General features: G+C 37.7%; 1 protein-coding gene across 8 annotated transcripts in view; it reads right to left on the bottom strand.

Annotated features, from left to right (window-relative positions):
* The window catches only part of ATP9B (ATPase phospholipid transporting 9B), a 297,033-nt gene that overhangs the window by 67,735 nt on the left and 204,870 nt on the right, over window positions 1-24,428 (bottom strand). For all 8 annotated transcript variants that reach the window (XM_073331800.2, XM_073331798.2, XM_073331797.2 and 5 more), the window contains one exon: window positions 15,533-15,693. In XM_073331800.2, coding sequence (XP_073187901.2) covers window positions 15,533-15,693 — 161 coding nt within the window. The remainder of the gene's footprint in view (window positions 1-15,532; window positions 15,694-24,428) is intronic.

Below are 24,428 nucleotides of genomic sequence, written 5' to 3'. Positions count from 1 at the left end.
ATTTGAGCATAAGCTTTCGTGAGCTACAGCTTCAAGATGAAGTGAGCTGTAGCTCACGAAAGCTTATGCTCAAATAAATTGGTTAGTCTCTAAGGTGCCACAAGTACTCCTTTTCTTTTTACAGGTTGATATGTTATTGACGACATTCCATATGTGATTTTGGACTCTACAAGCCAGAACTCACAGTCTGGCCAGGGGAAATTAATGTTACAGGCAGAGTACAGGAGAGGCAGAGGCTGAAATTTTCAAAGCAGTCTAGGAGATTTAGTCACAACTTCCATTAACATTAAAAGAAAATACGTCAGTCTTCCAGACTGCTTTGAAAAACTAAATCAGAATACATATGGACAATGATTTTGAGATCTGAGGATGAGGTAGGAAATGAGGTATAATCGAGGGAAAGATGAACGATTGTTATCACTAAAGATTATTCAGAGGGTAATGATCTATCACATGGGGGAGTACCCAAAGAAATGGTGGAACAAAATATTAAAATGTACTAGGAGAAATTATTGTTAGCTTTACTGATATTCATTGCTGCTAAAAGGACTGTTGTAACAGGAAAAGAACAATCTCTTGTGGCATATGTTAGAGAGACATATTACTGAAATGAGTTAATCTCATTAAGAACTTTGGGGATCAATTTCTTGCAACTGTGTACATTGGAATAAGTTTTTATGTACCAAAGCCTATCTGATATCTTACATCAAAGCTAAATCAGAAAAAACAAGAGATGGAGAACAGCTATTAGGGAACTTATTTTACCCCCTAACATTGAAGGACTTTCTAGTGATATCCCTAGTCTTGTTTTCAATGCCCCAAAGCAATACAGTTTCCATCACTTCCCCTCTCAGTTTAGTTCAACAGATCTCTCACCAGCTTTCCCCTATATTCAGGGCTACCTTTCCTTTTGCTGTTTGTCCCATTACCCCGACAAGTCTGGGTACTGCACAAATTCTTCCTTTTTCATCCTCTGTTCTTTCTTCAGCAGCCCAAAGGATGGGTTGAGATAAACTGGCCTAAGTTCTGTGGAGAGCCTATGGGTTTCTGTGGCAGATAAATATGAAATCTCCATTTTTTATTTAGGTAAATATGACACTCAAATAATGCAAAACAGACCAGTATTTTTATATTATTTATTTTTATATTTAATAAATGTACTTTGTCGTCTCCCAGTTTTCAATACACTATAGAAGATGTCAGAGGGAAAGTGGAGAATTTTAGCAACTAGGAAAATATGAGAAGTTTTAGAACTCAGGAGTCACTTGAGGCTTTTGGAAATGACAAGGGGATCCATCTCTTTCCCGCCTCTTTGTGAGCAGGTAAGAGGTGACTAACACCTGAACTCTTCATTCCACACCCAGCAAACTATGAGGGCCACCAGCTTCCCCAAGGCATCCTTACCCAATATCTGAACATGGGAAACTAACAGAAATATTGCAGTACTATGATTAAAGATAAAGGGAAAACTCAAAAGTGAGATCACTGCATCTGAACTAAGTCAGAGAACTGGATGCTATCCCGATAGCATAGTCAGGGCCCCCAAATGGGGAACAATGCCAGCAGAGATGTCCCAAGACCTGGTTTGAGGCCTCAGTGTGGTACTACCCATCAAGTTCATGAAGTACAGCAGGAATTTTGGCTGGTGCCTGTTTCTACAGATGAGCCAGTAGGAGTGGAGTGGAGGCTGCACCAGAGTTTACTGAGACAGCAGGAGAGGAGCAAACTCAGCTGCCACTCAGACATTCTCAGACCTGGTAAGAGGGTGGAGGGCTAAAATGGATGGCAGAAGAAAACATATACTTGAGGGGACAAATGGGGAGGGTTAAGGGGAAAAAAATGGAGAGAGTAGACAAAAAGGGGGAAGTGGCAGGAGTGGAGATTAAAAGTAAGGGAAGAAAGGGAAAGCAGAAAAGCAGGGAGAAGAGGAGAGACAAGAAGGGTTGAAAAGACACATGGAGGAGAGAAAGAACAAAAGTGGAAATGAGAGCAAAAATGGTAGAAAAGAAAGCATGGGGAAAGAGATCTGGTTGTATGTGGGAAAAAAAGCCATGGAAACCAAGGTGGGGTCAGGGAAAATGGGAATAAAACCACTAAATTGGAGGGGTGGGGCAGGGAGGGCAAGACATAGAAATAGGAGAGGAGGCTTGGAGAGGAAAATTACCAAGGCAGGATCAGGTAGTAGTAATCTGGGAAAAATCCTTTCTTTTGGCATAACTGAATCCACCACACGAACTGAACATTTTTCAACTGATCTTTGCTCCTTAAAGTATTTGTACTGGTCTGTCAAAATATATCTAATCCTCCCAGGCTACAAAATACTGGGTATTTAAGTATGGGTGTAATCTAATTTATTAAAATATTGTTTCACTATTGAATGTTCACTCTGAAATACTTCAATAATTTCACAAAACTTGATAGTTCCCTTGTGCTTCTTGCGCTCAAGAACTCAGTTTGTTCCAGTGTGATTCTGCTGCTGCTGCTGCTGCTGCGTGACTTCTGTTTTCAGGTTCAAGAGGCGTTAGAACAGCTCGAATTATGTTAAATTCATTTCCAATTTGAAATCTAAACAAATTAGCTTGAATGAGTTAAAAATAGTTTTAGGTACTACGCCTGCCTAGAGTCCCCCAGACAACGTATGTAGCCTTACAGTCATACTTCCTAATTTTAAAAAAAGGTTTTTCTTTCTTTCATTGTTGTGTGAAAGAGGTACACTGAACAGCAGAAACTTACTGACCTGATATGCAGGTAAAATCATGAAAGATTGTGCTATTAAATGTACAAAGTAAACAAAATTAAAGAGAGAAAAAAAATTAGTGTATTTCAACCACAGTAGGCATTATTTGTATTGCTATTAGGTAAAAGTTAGCAAACAGAAAAGCTTTCAAAAACAAATACTGCAGCAGACAGAGGTTGTCTCAAAAACAAAAAATAAACACTGGAGCAGATGACCAGTACAAAAATAATACAGTACAAGAATACTGGTACAGGATGGATAATATTCAGGCCTTGGACAAGCGATAGTCTTATGATTTGATGTCTCCCAACCCTGTAGGGTTAGGAACTGACACTTCCCAGCTTTGCAATGGAACACACTTAGAATTTATATCCAGTCAGTTTGGCATAGCTCTTTAGCTTTGAACAGTCCTTAAATATAATATTGTAAAGTTATGATATTTTTATGTATAGAATAGCTACAATACTTCAAGTATAAAGGAGTTTTTATTAATTTCTTCTCTCCCTCAAAGAACTGTACAGTTAGTTTCGCAGTACTGCAATTAAGTGACCTAGGCTACAGATAGGAAAATACAAAACTAGTTATAACTGCTTAAATCCTTTGTATAATTTTTTTTGTAAAACATATGTAATATACAGAACACATGACTACATGGAGTGAAGTCTTTAAACCATGATTTGAGGACTTCAGTAGCTCAGACATAGGTGAGAGGTTTGTTGCAGGAGTGGGTGGGTGAGATTCGGTGGCCAGCATTGTGCAGGAGGTCAGACTCATAATGGTCCCTTCTGACTGTAATATCTATGAATCTATGATATAAAGGTTCATTTAAACTCATTGGGATAGCCTGCTTAACTCACGAGTAGAAAAGCCTCTCACAAGTAATATGGACATCTGATCTCATGCCAATAAACATAACCTCATCATGTATTCTGTCTTGATCTCTCATATGATATATATGAAGCTGTTTTGCCATAGGGAGCATGAGCCGTGATATAATTTAACAGCAGACTTGCTAGATCATAGCAGTAGGACAATCAGACGCTTTTAAATATGGACTTTTTAGTAAATTGAATTTAGTTGCTACAAGAGGCAGGTTGGTTCCCAGGGTATTTCCAGGGTTTGTTTGTTTTTTAACCACATACAGATTATTGAGTTCTAGTATAAGTCTGAGCTATCTGGAATGTAATGTCTGAGAAAGTACCTGGAATAAAACCCTTTCCCCTATTTTTCTCAGAAGCAGATGTTTTAGGACGGTTAGGAATGGGTGGATTTCCGATATATAGCTTCTCAAGGGCATTCTCATAACTGACAGGAAGAGATGGGCAGGCAACAATAGCTATTCATAATCTGAAGGATTCTCTGAAAGACGGTCCTGCAGCTACACTGAACAACGGTCAAGACCCATGTACTCTGAAGTGACCATTAGGCCTTTGAGGGTAAAATGCCAGAAGTCTCCCTCTGAAGTCCTGTGAAGCTGCTGGCATTGATGGAATGGCGATAGACTTTGGAGCCTTTTAGTGTTTGAAGAAAGGGGGCTTAGGACACTTCAGTTTCTGCTGCTGTTGAGGCTAAACACCCTCCCCAAAGGATCATATCAAGCAACTTTGAATCCAGTCAATGATTCGAACACTAGCTTGTTAAATTCCAAAAAGATGAATTTCATGCTACACTTTCTGTAGCAGAAGGTGGTGGAGGAGTGAAATATTGAGCCCAGAGAATACAGGCTCTTTGCCACTTACATCTCTTTGTAAAACAGTCTCCACCTGGTCCTCAGACTTTTTTGGGTGTATTTTACGGTAGGTCACCTAGCTTCTTAATAGCATCCAAGTGTAATTATGCACACTTACAAGTATAGGTGCCAACTTCTCCTGGGGCCAGTGGGTGCTCGACCCCCCCACTGGCCCCGACTCCACCCCTGCCCCGCCCCTTCCCCAAAGTCCCCGCCCCAACTCCGCCCACTCCCTGCCCCTATTGGACTCCTTCCCCAAATCCCTTCCCTTGCCTTGGCCCCGCCTCTTCCCCTGAGCGTGCCGTGTTCCTGCTCCTCCCACCTCACTCCCACACCTTGTTATGCCACAAAACAGATGTTTTGCGGCGGCAAGCATTGGGAGGAGAAGCGAGGAAGGGGTGCGCTCTGGGAACGAGGCGGAGGTGAGCTGGGGCGCTTGGCTGCTGGTGGGTGCAGCACACCCACCAATTTTTCCCCATGGGTGCTCCAGCCCCGGAGCACCCATGGAGTTGGCGCCTATGCCTACAGACATCTATTGATGAGGCAGCAGCTGCACTGAAGGCTGCCGAGACAAGATGCCAGGCCAACTTAACACTGTTTTGAAATACCTTCTGTGCATTATGACTCCACTCTTGGAGAACAGACTTAGAGCATGAACTTTCTTCTACAGTTTGAGTCATGGCTGTGTAGACCTGAAAATCTTTCAAAGTGGCATCTGAGGACTGGTAAATTCTGAAGAAGTCAATCCCACCTCTGAAGCTCAAGATTCTGTGGTGTCATCAATTTGGTCAGTCTTTACTACATCATAGCTGCATCAAGTTCTCACCATGGAAGTAAAGGTAAGCTGATAAACAGTTCTTAGGGATGAATACTAGGGGCTGGGGACAGATAGAGACGGTCGCTAACTCTGGAATTCCCACTGGCCTGACAAAACTTGACTTTGTCCATCTTTAGGGCATTATTCAATATACATATGGTACACATATTGTAGTTTTTGCCTGATTGGTTGGGAAGGGCATTTTTATACCCCTTTTATTATGGCAAGTCTAACTTACTTAATGGCTGTAATATTAAATTTGTGAATTTTTTTTTTATTGTATGTATGCCCAGACTGTGGTATTTCCTCTAATAAATGAAATATAAATACAGAAAGTACTACAAACTGATAGTGGAAAGAAATTAAGAAACATGCCCTGCTCTCTGTAATTTTAGAATCTCTCCTCTCAGAATTTGTAACTGAAACTGTGTGGAAGGAAGTTCCGAACTCCAGATAAAAGGGCAACTAAAGCCCTATGGTAGGAATAATGGAAACACGTAAATTAAATTAATCTAACTGCAGAATGAATTTAAAAGACTAAAAGAATTAGTCTAATCAACTTAAACCTCACCTTGGTGATATGCGCCACTGATCAGTCCAAACGAGGTACAGCATAAGCACAAACTAAAAGTCTTTTAAATTTACAAAAGGCAGAATCAGTGCTTACATATAACAAATGGATATCGAAAGGTTTTATTTTCATTTATATTGAATAATCTATATGCTGGCCATGGACCAAACACATATGGTGCTATTTCACAACTCTAGGTTGCTATTTGTCCATCTATTGCTGAGTAATGATCTCACTTCCTGATAAACTTTTCCCAAGTTTTGCTATTCCAATATCACAAAGACTACCCAAAAGTAAACTCAATGGGGCATAGAGAACAGAAATAAGAAAATAAAGATGGAACAATAAAATACAAGGAAGATCATGATATAATGTCTGAACAGCAAAGTTTCTTTCCAAAGAAAATGATCTCACTATTATATTAATTGCTTTAATATATCAATAAACCAGTGAAAAAACTATTGGTTAAACTTTCAACACTCCATCACAAGAAGTTACTAAAGAAACTGAGTAGTCAAGGGGTGAGACACAAAATTGTTATGGATTTGAAAGTGGCTAAATTAGAAGGGTTTCTTCAGGTATCTTAGCAACAAGAAGAAAGTCAAGGAAAATGTGGGCCCCTTACTGAATGAGGGAGGCAACATAGTGACAGAGGATGTGGAAAAAGCTAATGTACTCAATGCTTTTTTTGCCTCTGTCTTCATGAACAAGGTCAGCTCCCAGACTGCTGTACCTGGCAGCACAGCATGGGGAGGAGGTGACCAGCCCTCTGTGGAGAAAGAAGTGGTTTGGGACTATTTAGAAAAGCTGGACATGCACAAGTCCATGGGGCCGGATGCGTTGCATCCGAGAGCGCTAAAGGAGTTGGCGGATGTGATCGCAGAGCCATTGGCCACTATCTTTGAAAACTCATGGCGATTGGGGGAGGTCCCAGACGACTGGAAAAAGGCCAATGTAGTACCCATCGTTCAAAAAGGGAAGGAGGAGGATCCTGGGAACTACAGGCCAGTCAGCCTCACCTCAGTCCCTGGAAAAATCATGGAGCAGGTCCTCAAGGAATCAATTCTGAAGCACTTAGAGGAGAGGAAAGTGATCAGGAACAGTCAGCATGGATTTACCAAGGGCAAGTCATGCCTGACTAATCTAATTGCCTTCTATGACGAGATAACTGGCTCTGTGGATGAAGGGAAAGTGGTGGACGTGTTGTTCCTTGACTTTAGCAAAGCTTTTGACACGGTCTCCCACAGCATTCTTGCCAGCAAGTTAAAGAAGTATGGGCTGGATGAATGGACTATAAGGTGGATAGAAAGCTGGCTAGATTGTTGGGCTCAACGGGTAGTGATCAACGGCTCCATGTCTAGTTGGCAGCTGGTATCAAGTGGAGTGCCCCAAAGGTCGGTCCTGGGGCCGGTTTTGTTCAATATCTTCATAAATGATCTGGAGGATGGTGTGGATTGCACCCTTAGCAAGTTTGCAGATGACACTAAACTGGGAGGAGAGGTAAATATGCTGGAGGGTAGGGATAGGATACAGAGGGACCTAGACAAATTGGAGGATTGGGCCAAAAGAAATCTGATGAGGTTCAACAAGGACAAGTGCAGAGTCCTGCACTTAGGACGGAAGAATCCAATGCACCGCTACAGACTGGGGACCGAATGGCTCGGCAGCAGTTCTGCAGAAAAGGACCTACGGGTTACAGTGGATGAGAACCTGGATATGAGTCAACAGTGTGCCCTTGTTGCCAAGAAGGCCAATGCCATTTTGGGATGTATAAGTAGGGGCATTGCCAGCAGATTGAGGGACGTGATCGTTCCCCTCTATTCAACACTGGTGAGGCCTCATCTGGAGTACTGTGTCCAGTTTTGGGCCCCACACTACAAGAAGGATGTGGAAAAATTGGAAAGAGTCCAGCGGAGGGTAACAAAAATGATTAGGGGACTGGAACACATGAGTTATGAGGAGAGGCTGAGGGAACTAGGGATGTTTAGTCTACGGAAGAGAAGAATGAGGGGGGATTTGATAGCTGCTTTCAACTACCTGAAAGGGGGTTCCAAAGAGGATGGCTCTAGACTGTTCTCAGTGGTAGCAAATGACAGAACAAGGAGTAATGGTCTCAAGTTGCAATGGGGGAGATTTAGGTTGGATATTAGGAAAAACTTTTTCACTAGGAGGGTGGTGAAACACTGGAATGCGTTACCTAGGGAGGTGGTGGAATCTCCTTCCTTAGAAGTTTTTAAGGTCAGGCTTGACAAAGCCCTGGCTGGGATGATTTAATTGGGGATCGGCCCTGCTTTGAGCAAGGGGTTGGACTAGATGACCTCCTGAGGTCCCTTCCAACCCTGATATTCTATGGTTCTATAAATGTGAAGCAGCAGTAGGAATATAAGGTCCAATTTAATTGTGACAAAGGGTAAACTGCAGCTTGCTAAAGACTGTGTTAGGATCTGTGCTATTTGATATAGTTATGATTGTCTGCGAAAGGGTGTGTGCAGTTTGGTGGCAAAGTCTTCAGGTGACAAAAGTATTTAGGCGAAAGAAGACTAAGGAACCTCTTGATTGGATAATACACTGGAAGATAAAATTCCATGTTGGTAAATCCAAAGTTATGCACATTGGAGTGAAAAATGCAAGCTACTCATACACATTGCTGGGCTCTGTACCCAGACAAGAGAAAGACATCATTGTGGACAGCTCTGTGAAAAACCTAATCTCAGTGTACCATGGCCATTAGAACTCAAACAAAATGTGAGGATGTGAGTTATAAAGAATGGGACAGAAAATATTGAAAATTGCATATAATATACTAATTGGTATACTCTCCCCTAGAAAACTTTTTCCAGTTCTGGTCATCTTATCTCAAATAAGATACAAAAAAAAAAAAAAAAAGGAGGGTGTTCAAACATGGGTGACAATGAATGGATGCATGGTGAGACTTTCATATCAGGAGAGATTGCGAGGACAGATTATTTAATTTCAAGAGAGTCAGCAGTGTGCCCTTGTTGCCAAGAAGGCCAATGGCATTTTGGGATGTATAAGTAGGGGCATAGCGAGCAGATCGAGGGACGTGATCGTTCCCCTCTATTCGACATTGGTGAGGCCTCATCTGGAGTACTGTGTGCAGTTTTGGGCCCCACACTTCAAGAAGGATGTGGATAAATTGGAGAGAGTCCAGCGAAGGGCAACAAAAATGATTAGGGGTCTGGAACACATGAGTTATGAGGAGAGGCTGAGGGAGCTGGGATTGTTTAGCCTGCAGAAGAGAAGAATGAGGGGGGATTTGATAGCTGCTTTCAACTACCTGAAAGGGGGTTCCAAAGAGGATGGCTCTAGACTGTTCTCAATGGTAGCAGATGACAGAACGAGGAGTAATGGTCTCAAGTTGCAGTGGGGGAGGTTTAGATTGGATATTAGGAAAAACTTTTTCACTAAGAGGGTGGTGAAACACTGGAATGCGTTACCTAGGGAGGTGGTAGAATCTCCTTCCTTAGAGGTTTTTAAGGTCAGGCTTGACAAAGCCCTGGCTGGGATGATTTAACTGGGAATTGGTCCTGCTTCGAGCAGGGGGTTGGACTAGATGACCTTCTGGGGTCCCTTCCAACCCTGATATTCTATGATTCTATGAATAAAATGTCACATGACATAAAAAATAAAGCAGATGTTCCCACAGCTGTTCCCAGGCACTGTTAAATTTTCCTCCTGACTAAGTAGCTGAAGATTACTTAGTTCCATGGGATCTTCAATGGTTATGTCCAATTTCTTGCAAAAGAATTTTGATGCACTTTAACAGGACATTAATTAAACTGGAGTCAAGTGCTGCATTCTTGCCATTGCAGAACCATGGAGATATCTGCTGGAGAAACAGGTTATGTTTCAGGAAACATCAAACAGAAAGGAAAGGAAAGGAAAGGAAAGGAAAGGAAAGGAAAGGAAAGGAAAGGAAAGAAAAGGAAAGACATGAAGCCCTTGAGCAGAATCTGTAGAGGTTGTTTATTGTTATGGGCTAATGTTTTTAAGGCCACTTAATAATGCCACAGCTGTAAGCCACATTATAGACACTGTGTAGTATAGCTAACAACCAGTACTACCTGCTGCCACTGGGGAAATCATAATAGGACAGGAGCTGCTCCAGATTGCCAATGGAACTTTCTAGCTCTACACCACATGGACTGCCAGCAACCAAGGAAGGATGGCATAGAGCATGAAGTGCAGGTTTTAAAGAGGAACTGGCAGAATTTGAAATAAAAATCAGAAAACAATCCTAATTCAATGACAGTATATTTGATTACTAGGTACCTAGAAGTCGTCTTCCTCTCCAAAATATCTAATGGTGGCTGCCAATGACTCAATGGCTAGAATGAACAAGACTGTAGAAAGCCTCCATTCATTAGCATGTTGGCAATTGATCTTACATACCAACCTGACAACTATTTAAAAATCTTCCAAATAAAATTTGATGAGGACTGACAAGAGGGAGGATCACTCAACCCATCTAAATGCCATGTGTGCTACATAATGAGAGTAATATTTTAATTTTTTCATTTAGACTAAATAGATAAAACTGCTAGTCCTCTTTAAAATTAGCTGCACATTATCTTCAATGAATTAAACCTCCATGATCTTTATGCATAAGCAAGATAATACTAGAGGTTCACACTAAAAATAAAATCATATCAAAACAAAATCAGAATCATCCATTCACCCCGAAACATGAAAATAACCAACCAGAAATAAAATCTATCCTAAATAACATCCCCCAGTTCAAAAATAAATATCAACCCTTACCATGCTTTCCCACCTCAAAAGCCAGAATAAATAGATGGTCTTTGCAGTGTGCCCTGAAGTCTGACAGGCTCAAGCTATTTTGAACCAAGGAGTTCAAGAGTGCTACAAAGTCAAGAGCCCTTCATGGAATGTCCTGCCAGCATAAGGTACTCTAACCAGCAACAAAAGAACAGAGTCACTCAAGAGCAGGCCTATCCACTCCCACTAGAGTATACATATTAGTGAACACCACTTCAGGATCAAAAGAATGAAAGGCCTTGGTCAGGGGACAAAAGCCACCTGAGCTACATCCTGGTCTGAACCCAGAATCACAAGGATCAAAGAGATTTGAGGCATCCAGATGTATTTAGTTTACTCAACACAAAAACTTCTCTATAAACTTAACCAGTACTTGAAGAACAGATAATGGACAACAGCCAGTCAAGTTGTAAGCATGAAGTGACGGTCTCTTCAGCAAAGGCAGCACCTAAAGTTTACTTTAGCAACTTCTTCCAGTTTCAAGTAGCAGTGATAAGGTCTTCACCAAAAGTCAACCCAGTTCTTGCCCCCTGCCCTTCACTAGCCAGGAGGGACATGATCCAAAAGACAGTCTGCTGAATAGAAGGCTTTTAACACTTTCAAAACCTAAGTGAATGTCATTCACTTAAGATCTTGGTATGAGAGACCAAAACTTCAGCTATGATCTTGATATTACTATTGAATAGCAATAATACTGTGGTGGAGACTCACTTATATGCCAATTTTCTCTGTATGTAGTTAAGTGATAATGGCCTCAGTAATGGCAACAAACACTTGAACACAGGTGTTGAGAAGATCTTCCGAAAAGAGGAAGAATGAACAAGGATTTTATTTAGAACAAATGCTCACAATGATGCCACAGAAATCTACAATATATTTTAATGCTCCTCTGCCTGCCTCTGACATGGCAGGGAACCTAAAGATATAGTGAAATGCTGACATCTCCGATGAGTTCCACCACCGTATATCAATAGGGGTCAGTGAAAAGACTGGATGGCTCCTTCAATGTTGGTCAATGACCTGTCTCCTCTAACCTAGTCATCTTGATGTTTTATCTATGTGCCCTTTTCCAAAGATATATGGCCAAAGATGATAATCTGCTTAATTGCTGAAGTGGAAAAACCTACTCTAGGCCAGATGAATCAAATATATTTTTTTCCATTTAAAGTTTTGCTGAACTCCCTCTGTGTATTCACCAATAGAGACACCAGAACAGTTCCCAGTATGAATATGTTCTGTTTCTAACAGCCCGGTTTTTCCGCTGATTTCCTTTACCTATGGAGAAGAGCTCAATTATTTCCCTCCGTATAACTGTTTTAAAGCATCTCACAGTGAGAGAGAAGACAACTCCTGCCTCTTCATTATCTTTGTTCTTGGAATTATGATCCCAGGAGGTTTACAGTTCAAGTATAAGCTTGAGAATAGATCAAGCTTCACCTTCCATGTCTAACATCCTGAGGAGAGGAAGAGAAGTGTAGTGACATTTGAACAACAGTATGATCTGAGCTGTTTATTTTGTTGAGAGAGTGGGTGGTGACCTTATGCAAGGCTGACTCAAGATAAAAAAAGTCAGTGTGGGAGTAGATGTGTATGTTGGAGAAAAGAAGTCTATTCTCTGCTAGATTTCTGTCTGTTCTTCCTTCAGATATCAATATGCCACATTTCAGATCTCAGTAATGTATCGTTCCTGATAGCATTTCTTGTTAGACTATCTCATGTACTTGATAGAACTAATCCTATTACACAATCAAAGAAGGTAGTTAAAAATAATTCAAAATAGCATTCAAAGCTATATTCCAGGACAGTATATTGCAAATGGAGAAAATGAAATCTGCTACCTGGTCATGCAAGGCGCAGTTCCTCCTTCCTGGTCTGAGAAAATACAGTTATAACAGGTGGTCCTGGAAGAGTGCAGATGTGACAGAATGCTCCTCTGCAAGCAATCAAGTTACCACAGAGACACTCTAGGGTGCTACTGCAGCACACAAGCTGCTCTTTTATGGAGTGAAGGGGATCAGATCTTGCCCTCAATGGAGCTGTTACAAAGTTAAGCCTTATATCAGGGGTATGCATACTCTGTATGTACTCCTCTCTAGCTGAGCCTCATCCAGGACCACTCATGCTCACAGAAGAGGGCACAGGGTTAGTACATAAGAATTCAGTATGTTAACAAGCAACCCCCTCAGTTTAACACTGTAACAAGATATATCTACCCTCTATATATTTTTATAACCCTTGGGTTAAAACAAAGGCTCTTGTGGAATAACACCCTCTTTTTCCCAGCAGACAACCCCCTATAAACTTCTCCAAACCTTTCTTAGTTTGCATGTTCACAGAGAGATGACAACCTACACCCACAACTTTTTAAGAAATACAGGCACTTTTTGCCTCAATAGGGTAGTTAATACCCTTTAATATTCAATAACAGAAAATTAATACATGCCAAACAGTGGCACCACACAAGTAACAGGGAGTTTTTATACAATCCGTTGATAGAAAGATGCCCCCCTCACCCAAATTCTTCAATACAGCACTTTCATATAGAGTTCAAAACACTCATAGTAAAAGAGGGGAAAAAAACCACAGCCAGTGCTCTGCAAAGAAACAAAGCAGGACTTGGGCCTGACAGAAAATCATCATGCTTGGCTGCCAAATTGTTGAAAGATTTCACTCGCCTCTTGTCCCAGAAATGTAGATTTACAGCAAAATGTCAGTTTAATTGTAACCATTAGACAACAAACAACAATTTAACTAGAGAGAGGAGGAGAACTTCTTGGGACATAAATGCTAACTTAACAGGCAAACCAGAAACACTTAAAGTAGTCTATGTCTGACACTAGGAACAGAAGGTGCTGGTCAGTGGCAGTGGAGTTGGCACTTAGCTATGAAGGGCTAGTAAGCAAAATGAGTCTCTTGCTGCACTTTTGGAGAGTCTCAGATATGGGTAGAGAGCCTGCTGGTTAATACTCTTATGCATCTCCTGGTTTCAGTACTTAACTGCACTGAAATTATCAGAAATTCTATTTAATTGCTATGTATAGCTTAACTGTGCAGGACCTCACGAAATTTGAGGCGCTTATTGGTGAGATAATTTTTTTGTTTGGCTTAAGGCCACACTTTTTGTGGGCCTTTGCTAATTCTGAGAAAGATCAACACTGTAACTGTATTGAAGATAAACTGAGGATCCTTCCTGGTTTCCTGTAAATTCAGTTCCTTGATTAGAGATCATGAATTTAACAGCAGCAGCTCTGGCCTTTTGCAACAGGTTCAAGAGTCTTGGTTTAAAGGATTTGTTCATATACGTAGATGGGTTAATAGGGCACACAATACGCACAGAGAACAAACATTTTTGATTGCACAATAACTGTCAATAATAAATGTAGGTTATATACTACTTAAAAGAAACCCCAAATTTCCACTGCTTCCAATATTCTCTTAAAAATCTAAAAAATACTATTTCCCTATCTAACTGTGCCCCTTTCCATTTGACAGATATATTTAATCCCCATCTTCATGCACAGTATATTCAAGTACTTTTTTTTTTTTAAAGAATTTTCAGATTTTTTTTAATAGATACATTTACCAACTGAGTGTAAAACAGGTCACAATTGAGACTATTTGACTCTGTTCCAACCATGCACATATGTGAACTTACAAAATCCATGACAGGGAGGGGTGCTTTTGGACAAAGGTAGGATACCCATAGAGTCCCTTCATCCTCTTCCAATACTGGATAGAAAATTCTTTGCTCCCCTTTAAAATACTATGGTATACCAAAACCTGGATTTACCTACTTTTCTGAAAGTTCCCAGGGTAGTGACTATATTTATTTTTGTGTCTTGTATAGCACCGAGTCCATTATTGGTTCTTAAATTAACAAATTAACATCTAAATGGCAACGATTAGCTTTACCTTGACTTGCAGAGGGTGCTTACTCGCTGTGTGGAACAAAGAGACTTGCCCCACCCAGGTTTCATACCTTTATGCCCTTTGGACCTCACATTCCTGGGGGTGGGGGTGAGTCATTGCTGCAAAGCTGACCACCGAGCACCTTTTTTACAGCAGTTTCTGACCTACTCCCCCCCCCACTCCCCCCCTCCCCATAAATCAGAGCTGTCCTTCCCAGGTAAGTCCCAGACAAACTCTGCCCCACCTTAGTTGTGGTGCAGTCATTCTCATTTCCGCTAAAGCAAACTTTATTAGAAAGGGAAAAAATATTCTTAGCTACGTAAAGCTTCTTGTTGTGAGCTTTACATTCTGTAGAACACAAGATTACGAATATTTATGTTCGTATTCTAGTTTACCTCAGTTTGAATATGCTGTACTCATGCTTAATGAACTAATTAATTTAGGAAAAGTTTCTATTTGTGTACAGTATCTAACACTAGTTAAAAAAGGCTCTTGCAAAAGAGCATTTGTATTATACAGCTATTAAGCTATATTCAATATATATCAGTGTACTGAAAAAAAAGTTATGTTTTATTCAATATTTTAACTAGCAAGACCAGAACACTTTAAATAACTGCAAAGGCATTAGAAATTACAAATGCCAAAATAAATGAAATAGTTCATTCGGATACACATTTTCTAAAACTATATCCTCTGATATACCAAGATTGGATCCTTATTAATACATTTATACTAGTAAAAGGATTAGATATCCTGATTACTCCTGCAAGATGAACATTATACAAAAACATACAACAGTATTGTTTTCTGTAGATTGATCCTTCAAGAATCAGCAGATTTGTTGGCACCTTCTCCTTCAGCTTCCTGATAAGATCAATTTCCTTTGCAATGAGAACTGAGTATAAATTTCAAGAAAGCCTCAATCAGTGAAATTAGACATCTGTGTTTCTCTCTTGTTCTTATACATACCTGATAGGGATGATATAGGAAAACAGGAGGAGGAACCGAAAAAGGTTGCGGTACCATGGGCCTACAAATCCTTGCAAGGTTACCATAACAATTGAAAGGGCAACTAGAGCCAAAAACAGGGCTTTGGTCAGTTGATTCAGTTCAAGGTCCAGTAAACCAACCTAAAGGAAACAATTTAAATCAGTAAATACAAGTTAACCATAAATCATTCACATAGTGACACCTTATGCAATTATTCAATTAGAAACTAGAAGGCCAATACTTATTTGAAATCTGTTTTTATTATGTTCAACTGAATTTGAATAACCAAATCTGAATATTTTCCCACATTTACATGAGATGAAAGTTTTCTGTTTACAGGCCAATAATATTTCCAACAATCACAGAGTGAACTGTTCCACAAATATCTTTTGAGTTACCTTATATCGGACATGGAAACCACCACCTTTTGGGGTGGGTGGGGGAATTATTTCCTTCTATCACATATTCAGACCAGAATTTCTTTTGAATAAAATTATTGAATCTACATGATTTTTTTGTAGTGTTACTGTCCATTTGCTGGTGTAAAACCGCCAGACTTGGTAGAATTGAGAATCATAAGTCAGATATGAAGTAACACAAAAAATATGAGAGATATTAACACTACCCGTAATTTGTAAGCATACAGTACTACTTTAAAAGAAATACCATTTTGGAAATCTGACCTTATTTCATCAATTTTTCCCTGACTTTTTTTTAATAACAGTTATTTATTATATCAAATTCATCTTATTACTAAAGAAGCTTTTCATAAGTATTGGGATAAATAATAAAATCAATTTCAAATGGAATGTCTACTGATTGTGATTTAAAATTGCAAAATAGACCATGCTTTCCACAAGTAAAAAAGAAAATACATTCAATCTCTCTGATAAGCATTATCCTAAATAATGTGTCATGCCAGTAGATCTCCCATCAGCTCCTATGTTTCTAATGAAAAGATATTTTAAAAACTGTGTAACTAAGACTCCCACTATTCCAATAATGTATATTGTATGCTAACTATTTCAGATCCACTTTTTTGGATCATCTTTTAGTCAAAAAGAAAAGGAGTACTTGTGGCACCTTAGAGACTAACCAATTTATTTGAGCATGAGCTTTCGTGAGCTACAGCTCACTTCATCAGATGAAGTGAGCTGTAGCTCACGAAAGCTCATGCTCAAATAAATTGGTTAGTCTCTAAGGTGCCACAAGTACTCCTTTTCTTTTTGCGAATACAGACTAACACGGCTGTTCCTCTGAAACCTATCTTTTAGTCAGTAAACTATATGGGAAAATTATGTCAGCAAGACATGCCTAAGCCCCATCGCAGAGGCCCTTTTCTCTTTAGACCCTGCCAGCAAGGACAGTAAAACATAACACTTTCCTAGATAAACAATCTGTATAGGAACTATTTTTTAAATAGTTATGAAAAATTGCAGCATTCTTGCCTGAGCATGGGGTGTCCCTTCCCTTGAGAACTAGGCAGCTGAAGACCACAGCGGCTGATTTATCAGCTGCATTTAAAAAGCAGCACAACGAGGACAAATATCTTGCAATTTCCGCTGCTTCAACTACTACATAGTTTATGCTTGAATTATTGAGAAAAATAGGTTTTTGGATTAAAATGAAGAAAAATTAAGCCAGGGAAGTAGAGCATGTTTCAAAGCCCAGATCTTTTTGCGTTGACAAAGGCGGTCTAAGTTTCAGGCCTCGCTGAGGATCAGATGAAGTCATTATTCATTCAGTCAGGGAAAAAAGACTCAATTACCTCAACCTAAAGATGCTATCAATGAATGCAAAGTGCATATTTTACTCTATTCATCCAAATCCCATTAAAAAGTGAAAGGAATGATTTAATCTGGCCTTCTAGAGTTGGTCTTTTTTTGTAATAAAATAAAGAATCACTGTCTTGCAATATGCATAACCACTACCTCACTTTTTTTCCTGCATCATAGCAGTGAAAGACTGTAAAAGCCAAGACAAAAACTAACAGAAATGAATACAAAGTTTCTTTTGAAAAACTGCCACTCATAGGACAGAAACATTAAATGTAGTCCACTGCACATTGATATGTAGCTAATTCAAAGCATTAATACCTTTCTAATTGATAAAGACAGATGTGAACATAAGAGTTTGAAATCCAACTACTATGTTGTTGGAACAGTGTTTAAACCAAAAAGAAAACTTTGAGGTAAAATATTTTTTGCAAGTACACAGTAAAAAAAAAGTCTTCTTTCAGGTACAGAGATTAATTGTTATACAAGATAACTTCTCCTCTCCCCACTAGTCTGCACATTACATTACTGTCATTAGACAATCTTAACATTTCTATTTGCTATCCACAGCGAAGTCAACTTTACATGTGATAACCATTCAAAAGAGGAGGATATACAAGGAAAAAAATGAATTATTTAAACTGCATACTACATTCCTCAAAAATTCTCTCCTGGAATTACATATATATGAAACACACCCTAATGTAAATAGCTTTATAGTATAATGTTACACGTACAGTAGTTTCTGCAATCAAACTATTATGTATTTTATCCAGGTAGTTAAAACAAAGTCTGTCACACATTTTGAAGAAAAAACTGATTAACCCATTTCTTGTTAAATATACTGTAGTGTAGGTGAATTCGGGAAGATCATATTTCAATATATACCTCACCAATTGTGCTTTTATCGAGAGACTTCTAACATATTTTACCAATGAAAGAATGAAGCTTTTCATGGTCATAAGAACCTGTTCTGCACCTAAAATATCCATAACCAGAATAAGTAATTATGGCTACATAAGATAAAGGTGAATTAAGTATACGGAGTAATTTTCAACATTTATTACAATTTCCTATATTTGTAAAACAAATTTCTTCTGCTTGTCTTAATATTTGTCCTGTTTGAAACAACTGTGATAACAAAATTAAATACGCCACTGGAAATTTTAATCTCCAAGGGAAAATTTGTACATAATGTCTAAGACAGCCACAATAGTTTTGTAAAGGGGCTGCTCTAGGATAATGAACACAATAATTGCTTGTATAATCTAAAATGCTACTAATGGCAACAATCACAAATCCATTTAGCTCCTCTTTAATTTATGTACCAAGTTTTAAATAGATAATGGTTCTCAGTAAAATAATGGCTTATACAAACAAAAAAGGATAAATATGATATTTTCCTGCTTAAACAAAGCAAAAAAAAACCCCAATCCATCAGTCTAGTTTTTTATTTTATATTTGAGTCAATGAATGAGTAAATGGTCTAATATTCACAATGCAATGTTACAATGGTACATCAGAAAGCAAGAAGGCCCAAGTCACACAAAGCATCAACAAAATCGACTTACTTTAATTTTTGTGAGAAAGGTTGCAAGTGACAAAAACTTTGATTAAACAAAACATAAAAAACAAAGCTGTTTGACATAACAGTCCTGTAAGGTTTAATCTTATGAAAACATTAGTTTTCTCAGCTGTGACACTACTTACAGAATAATTCTTCCAATGTGACTAAATACACAAAAGGATCCTGTGTAGTTCCTCACATATACAACTTTTTTTTTAAAGGGTACATTTTTGAGATATGTAAAGTTATGTAAAGTTTATTTCAAAAGTAATTATATTGCAGTCATCAGTCAGATTCTGCATTAACATCCTATTGACTGCAATGGAGTTGCATAGTATGTATAGTAGGAACAGATTTGGCCCTCATTTGCATTTCAATAGCTGAAAATGTCCTGACTACGAAAACAGACTCTGACCCGCACATTAAGTTTTATTCAAGAAATAATATCTATTGATATTTTTCTTTCTTTCCAAACTTAAAAGAAATTACATCTCTAGTTTGAAGTAGCAGGAATACCAAGAAGGGCAGATAAATAAAAATTGAGTAATTTCAGGCACTTCATTGTATGCTTGCTCATACACAATTTTCCAAATCCACATTTCTCAGCCACTTTCTTTACATTCTTGGTTAAACAGAAACAAGTTTCTCATTTCGAAAATAGCTGGTGTCAGTTATTCATTCTCTCTCTCTCTCTCACACACACACACACACACACACACACACACACACACACATTGTATGTTCTTAGTGCACGTCAGCCGCACATCTGAAGCACTATGGTTTATCATGCCAGTCATCTGTTAAATAAACATCATTTTTTTTTACCATTAGAATGTATTGGTTCAATAACTCATGCTTGAAAGGCTCCCTAAATAAAATGACAAACCAGAATGTTACAATCCCATTTGAAATTGTAATATTTGTTACTAAATCTGTATTTACAAATTCAGATTTCAAAGTCTATAAAAATGTACTTTTGTTATTAACTGTAATAACTTCAAAGGAACTCTTGTGATTCAGTTCTCACATTGTGCATTTCTTTGTTAAAAAAGGGGACACACTAGGTAACTGATCAAAGAAAAAAAATTCGAAATTTAAGATTGACTCAAGCCAACAAGAAGAAAGGAACTTATATTTACACATTTTCCCTTAATTCATCTTACTGTGCCCAATTAATACCAAATAGCGTGAAATGGTGTACATAATATGCTGTGTTCTGCACCAATACCTTCCTTATCCTTTTAATTAGTACATACAAAATCAAGAGAAAACACACACATTAAAAACAAAAACAAAATATTTGAAATACCTAAAATGATCATTTATTGAAGAAAGTTTCTATCAGCCAGTGTCCCTGTTTTGTCAGTTTTTAAATATATCACAGTCCTTTGTTTAATCATAAGAGGCAGCAATGACTAGGCAGGGGAACATTTCCCAAAGTGTTGCCAAAGTTATGACAAGTCCTGTACTTTTAGGATCATTTGTCTTTTTTTCTTTATTGGCAAACTACCTAAAAATTGGTGAACGCTGTACTAGTCTTTATAATAATAATAATAAATTTTACTAGAATATATGTTTATAACAAAAGTTCCAGAAAACACCAATATGGATCCTCAAGTGTATTTTGTGTGAATTGTCTTACAAAAATGTATGTATCCTTTACATTGTCTTTCACACAACAATTTCATAGTGCCAGCTATTATCTCAAAATGTGCTGAACTGCTTTGTGCTATTTTGAATAATAAATCAAGTGCTTAAAAACCTGAATTTAATAGGTACGCTAAACTGGTTTGTAGATTTGTAATAGTGTCTTAAAATATTATGTGTTATCTACTAGAAAATTTGTATATAGTGAACTACATGCCTTTATTTTGTTACAAAATGTTTTGCATGATTAATTTTTCTATCGCTATACAGAACAAGAGAGGTTAATGATAGATTCCTAAAAACAGACATGTTTGTTCCACAAAGGACAATCAATACATTTTAAGAATTAGGCCACACATTAGTTGTCAATTTCTAGTTATTTTCTATGTTAAAGAGCTATTTTTGGAATCTGCATGATACCCAAGTTTGAAGTAACTAATGATACAATCATCTCTTTAAAAAATGCATTTCTAGTTTGGTAACAGGTAATATCTATAATTTTGCTCAGGAATCTAAAATTCAAGCTTATACATTTCCTCCCCTCTCTACCTACCTCAAATAAGTATAACCAATTTTTTGTTGTCATACAGTCTTAAAGTCAGGTACCTTAATAATTTAAATAAATGTGGCTTGAATTTCAGAGATGCTCAACATTCGCTAGTCATATTGACCCCAATAGGAGTTCCCTGTGCCTTTTATTTAGATGCCTACATAAGGGATTTAGGTGCCTAAACTAAGGCACCCAAGTTTCAAAATACCAGCCATAGTTTTCATGACTTTTAAAAAAATATTTCTTCTCTTTCAAATATGTGATATGCTTTATCATAACAGAGTACTGCTTACTCTATGTTCAAGTAAACTGTAGCTTTCACAAAGAAAAAACAAACCAAGATGAATTTAACCAAAAGAAAGGTAACTCATGCTGATCATAAAATGGATTATGAATCTTAATTTTATTCGTTTTCCCATTATTTCTAGCACTCTACACAACTTGAAAAAAAACTTATCCGCTTTATCCCAAGACATTCCTGAGTCTACAATTATCACTTTTAGAAACCAAGTTTTGGTGGTTGATGACTTTGGTTGCATGATTCGTAACATTTTTAACATTAGTAATGCATTTCAATATTTTTCCACAGTACACTGTCTACCTCAAAGCTTAAAAGATAAGCAAGCAATTTCCTAAAGGGTTGCCATATCACAGTTTGGTCAGCAGAGGGTGCTCAAGATTGATGCTATCTGCTGTCTTTTAGAAAGTCCTCATTTGGTAATACAGTACAAGTTAAACAGCTCTGTTTCTTTACTGGATTACTCATAGTCATATAGTTATACTACAATGCTGCTAGACCAATGGACAATATTTTTATTTTATTTTCATATTTGAAACACTACTCAGAGGAACTCTATCAAACTCTTCAAGACATTAGTGAGCAGGTGCTGTGCACTGGTACGCAACATTCTTTAACTGCTTTAATGTAATGTAGCTGTTACACACAAGAACAATTGATAAAAATGTACACAGAGCATACTAAGATACTGAAAAGATTAATGGCTTCTAAAACTTTGATGTCTATACAGGTCTTTTGCTTTCTTAATGACAAGCTCTCCTCTATTGTAAGCTATCAATTTTGAATAATTATTCAATCACCTGAGCCCACCCATCAATTTTGAATAATTCACAAGACCACCCATCAATTTTGAATAATTATTCAATCACCTGAGCCATCTAGTGACATTGGAAACCACAACATTCAGTATAATTTAATGTAATCACAGGGTCAAACGTTCATTTTTCAATTTAATCTAATTAAATCAGCTCCAAATTTTCAAACTTAGTGTGTAAAATTAGGCACTTAAATAAAAATGCTCTGATTTTTAGAGTTTCCCATTAAACCCACTGAAAATTGAGGATACTCTGAAAATCAGGCCACTTTTATCTAGATTTGTAAATACACATTTACATGCCTAAGTTTGGAAATCTAAATTGCAAAATTTTGGGCCAAGGTTTGGGTTTTTTGGCAATGTTATATTTACACAGATATTTTATACATAGTTAACTTCCTCTTGAGCTTCATTTTCACACTATTCAATGATTCAAAACTTTTTTAAAATTCATCAGACACATGTATCTTCATATACTTAATCTGGTCTCTTAAAAGTAAGAGCAAGGAGCAAGTATGTTAAAGGATATTCTGAAAAGATGACTTTTCCCTCCAAATATCAGGGGATAAGTAAGTCAGGGACACACATAAGAGCCCTGATAATAATATTACATAGGTGTGAAACTAGAATGATGAAAATCAGGCCCAAGGTGTAAGTTATTAGAACAGAGTTTAGAATACCTGAATGAATAAAATCAACATCGTAGCTAAAAAACTGATATTAATTCCTTTGAAGAAAAATAATATTATATGTGAGCTCACTTGGTTTAATAGAAATATTAGCTAACTTATTTTTCATGTAAATATTAGACAACACAAATATTATACAACACACACAAGTAACTATGTAGCCTATACTCCCCAGCATATTCCAAGCCATCACACTAGTTGCTAGTCTATATCTGAGGTAACTTTCTGGAAGACAACAGTGTCATTCTGAATTTACAACTGAGCTCAAAGTGTGGCATAAAATATTTGTTTTCAGTTTCAGGTTTTGCAAGTAACTTCTACCTTTATATGTAAAAAGTTAAATACATGGGTTATTCAATGGAGGTCAATTCATAAAACCTATAAGAGGCTAATAGTTCTTTCAAAAAAGTCTTTAAAATGAAATTGATATTTTTTAAAAACACATACATTAGAAAAAAGTTTCAGGATCCTCCCCTGCCCAAAAAAAAGAAAAGGGAGGTGGTAGCAACCCTTCCCCCGCAGGAGTTAGGACTCCTAGATTGAGAACTCCTCACCACCTATATTAACGACACACATATTTGAAAGAGTTTATATGCCTCTCTCGTCAGTCAGAGTTAAGGTTACCAGAATGTTTTTGGGAAATTTCACTTTTTTTTTTTTTTTTTTTTAAGTAGTGTGTGGAAATTCTATTCATTAAAAAGGAGCCCTAGAAGTCTGGTGTTGGAAACTTTATGCACCATGCATAGAAAGCTCCCTGTACAGCAGGCTCCTTAAGAAAGAGGAGAGGAAGACCTCCGCTTTGGTGCATCTACTATGGTACAGGTGCCCCCATCCTCCACACTTCCTAAAGTACAATGGGAGAAGCCCAGAGACTACAGATGGACTATTGTTTGCAGGAAAGGAGGTCCCCTTCTGCCCACTTTGGAAGTAGGCCACTGAGAAAGCTTGGCACTCCAGCAGATAGGCATCTTTTATTAAAACCACCTTCTCTCCTGTCTATCAAAATTTTTACAAGTTCGCTTGTGATTATGATTATTTTGTTCATCACTTTCTGTGGCAGAAAAAGAATAGTAATGAGTACAAACAACTTGGCTGTTCTTATTTTAAGATTTATTTTAGATCTACCTCTCCTGAAATGCTGAACTGTTTAAAACAAAAGTAAATTGCAAGAGAAAAGAAGCTGAAACTAGTTTCCTTAAATTTTCAAAAATTGTAATTTTTAATTTATTCAGACCCTTTTATTACAGAATAGATTAATTTCAAACTTTCCCAGAATTTGAATCCCTACATCAAGAATCAATCCGTAGTATAATTTTTGTTGAGATGCACTTTTGTTTTCATACTTGTCTGTTTCCAGGATTCTGTGAAAAAATGGATTTACCCTCTCCCCCAAAAATCAAATATCTAGTGGGCTTTATTGCCTTTTTCTGAATTTTCCATCTTTTGCACATCTTTGTTACTCAAGTAATTATATAAAATATATTTGATGAGGGTTTTTTAGTACAAGAAACATTAAACTTTCACTCACAGCCAAG

The sequence above is a fragment of the Lepidochelys kempii genome, chromosome 2 (assembly GCF_965140285.1).
Source record: "Lepidochelys kempii isolate rLepKem1 chromosome 2, rLepKem1.hap1, whole genome shotgun sequence".
NCBI lineage: Eukaryota > Metazoa > Chordata > Testudines > Cheloniidae > Lepidochelys > Lepidochelys kempii.
This window is presented reverse-complemented; position numbering and strand designations above follow the sequence as displayed.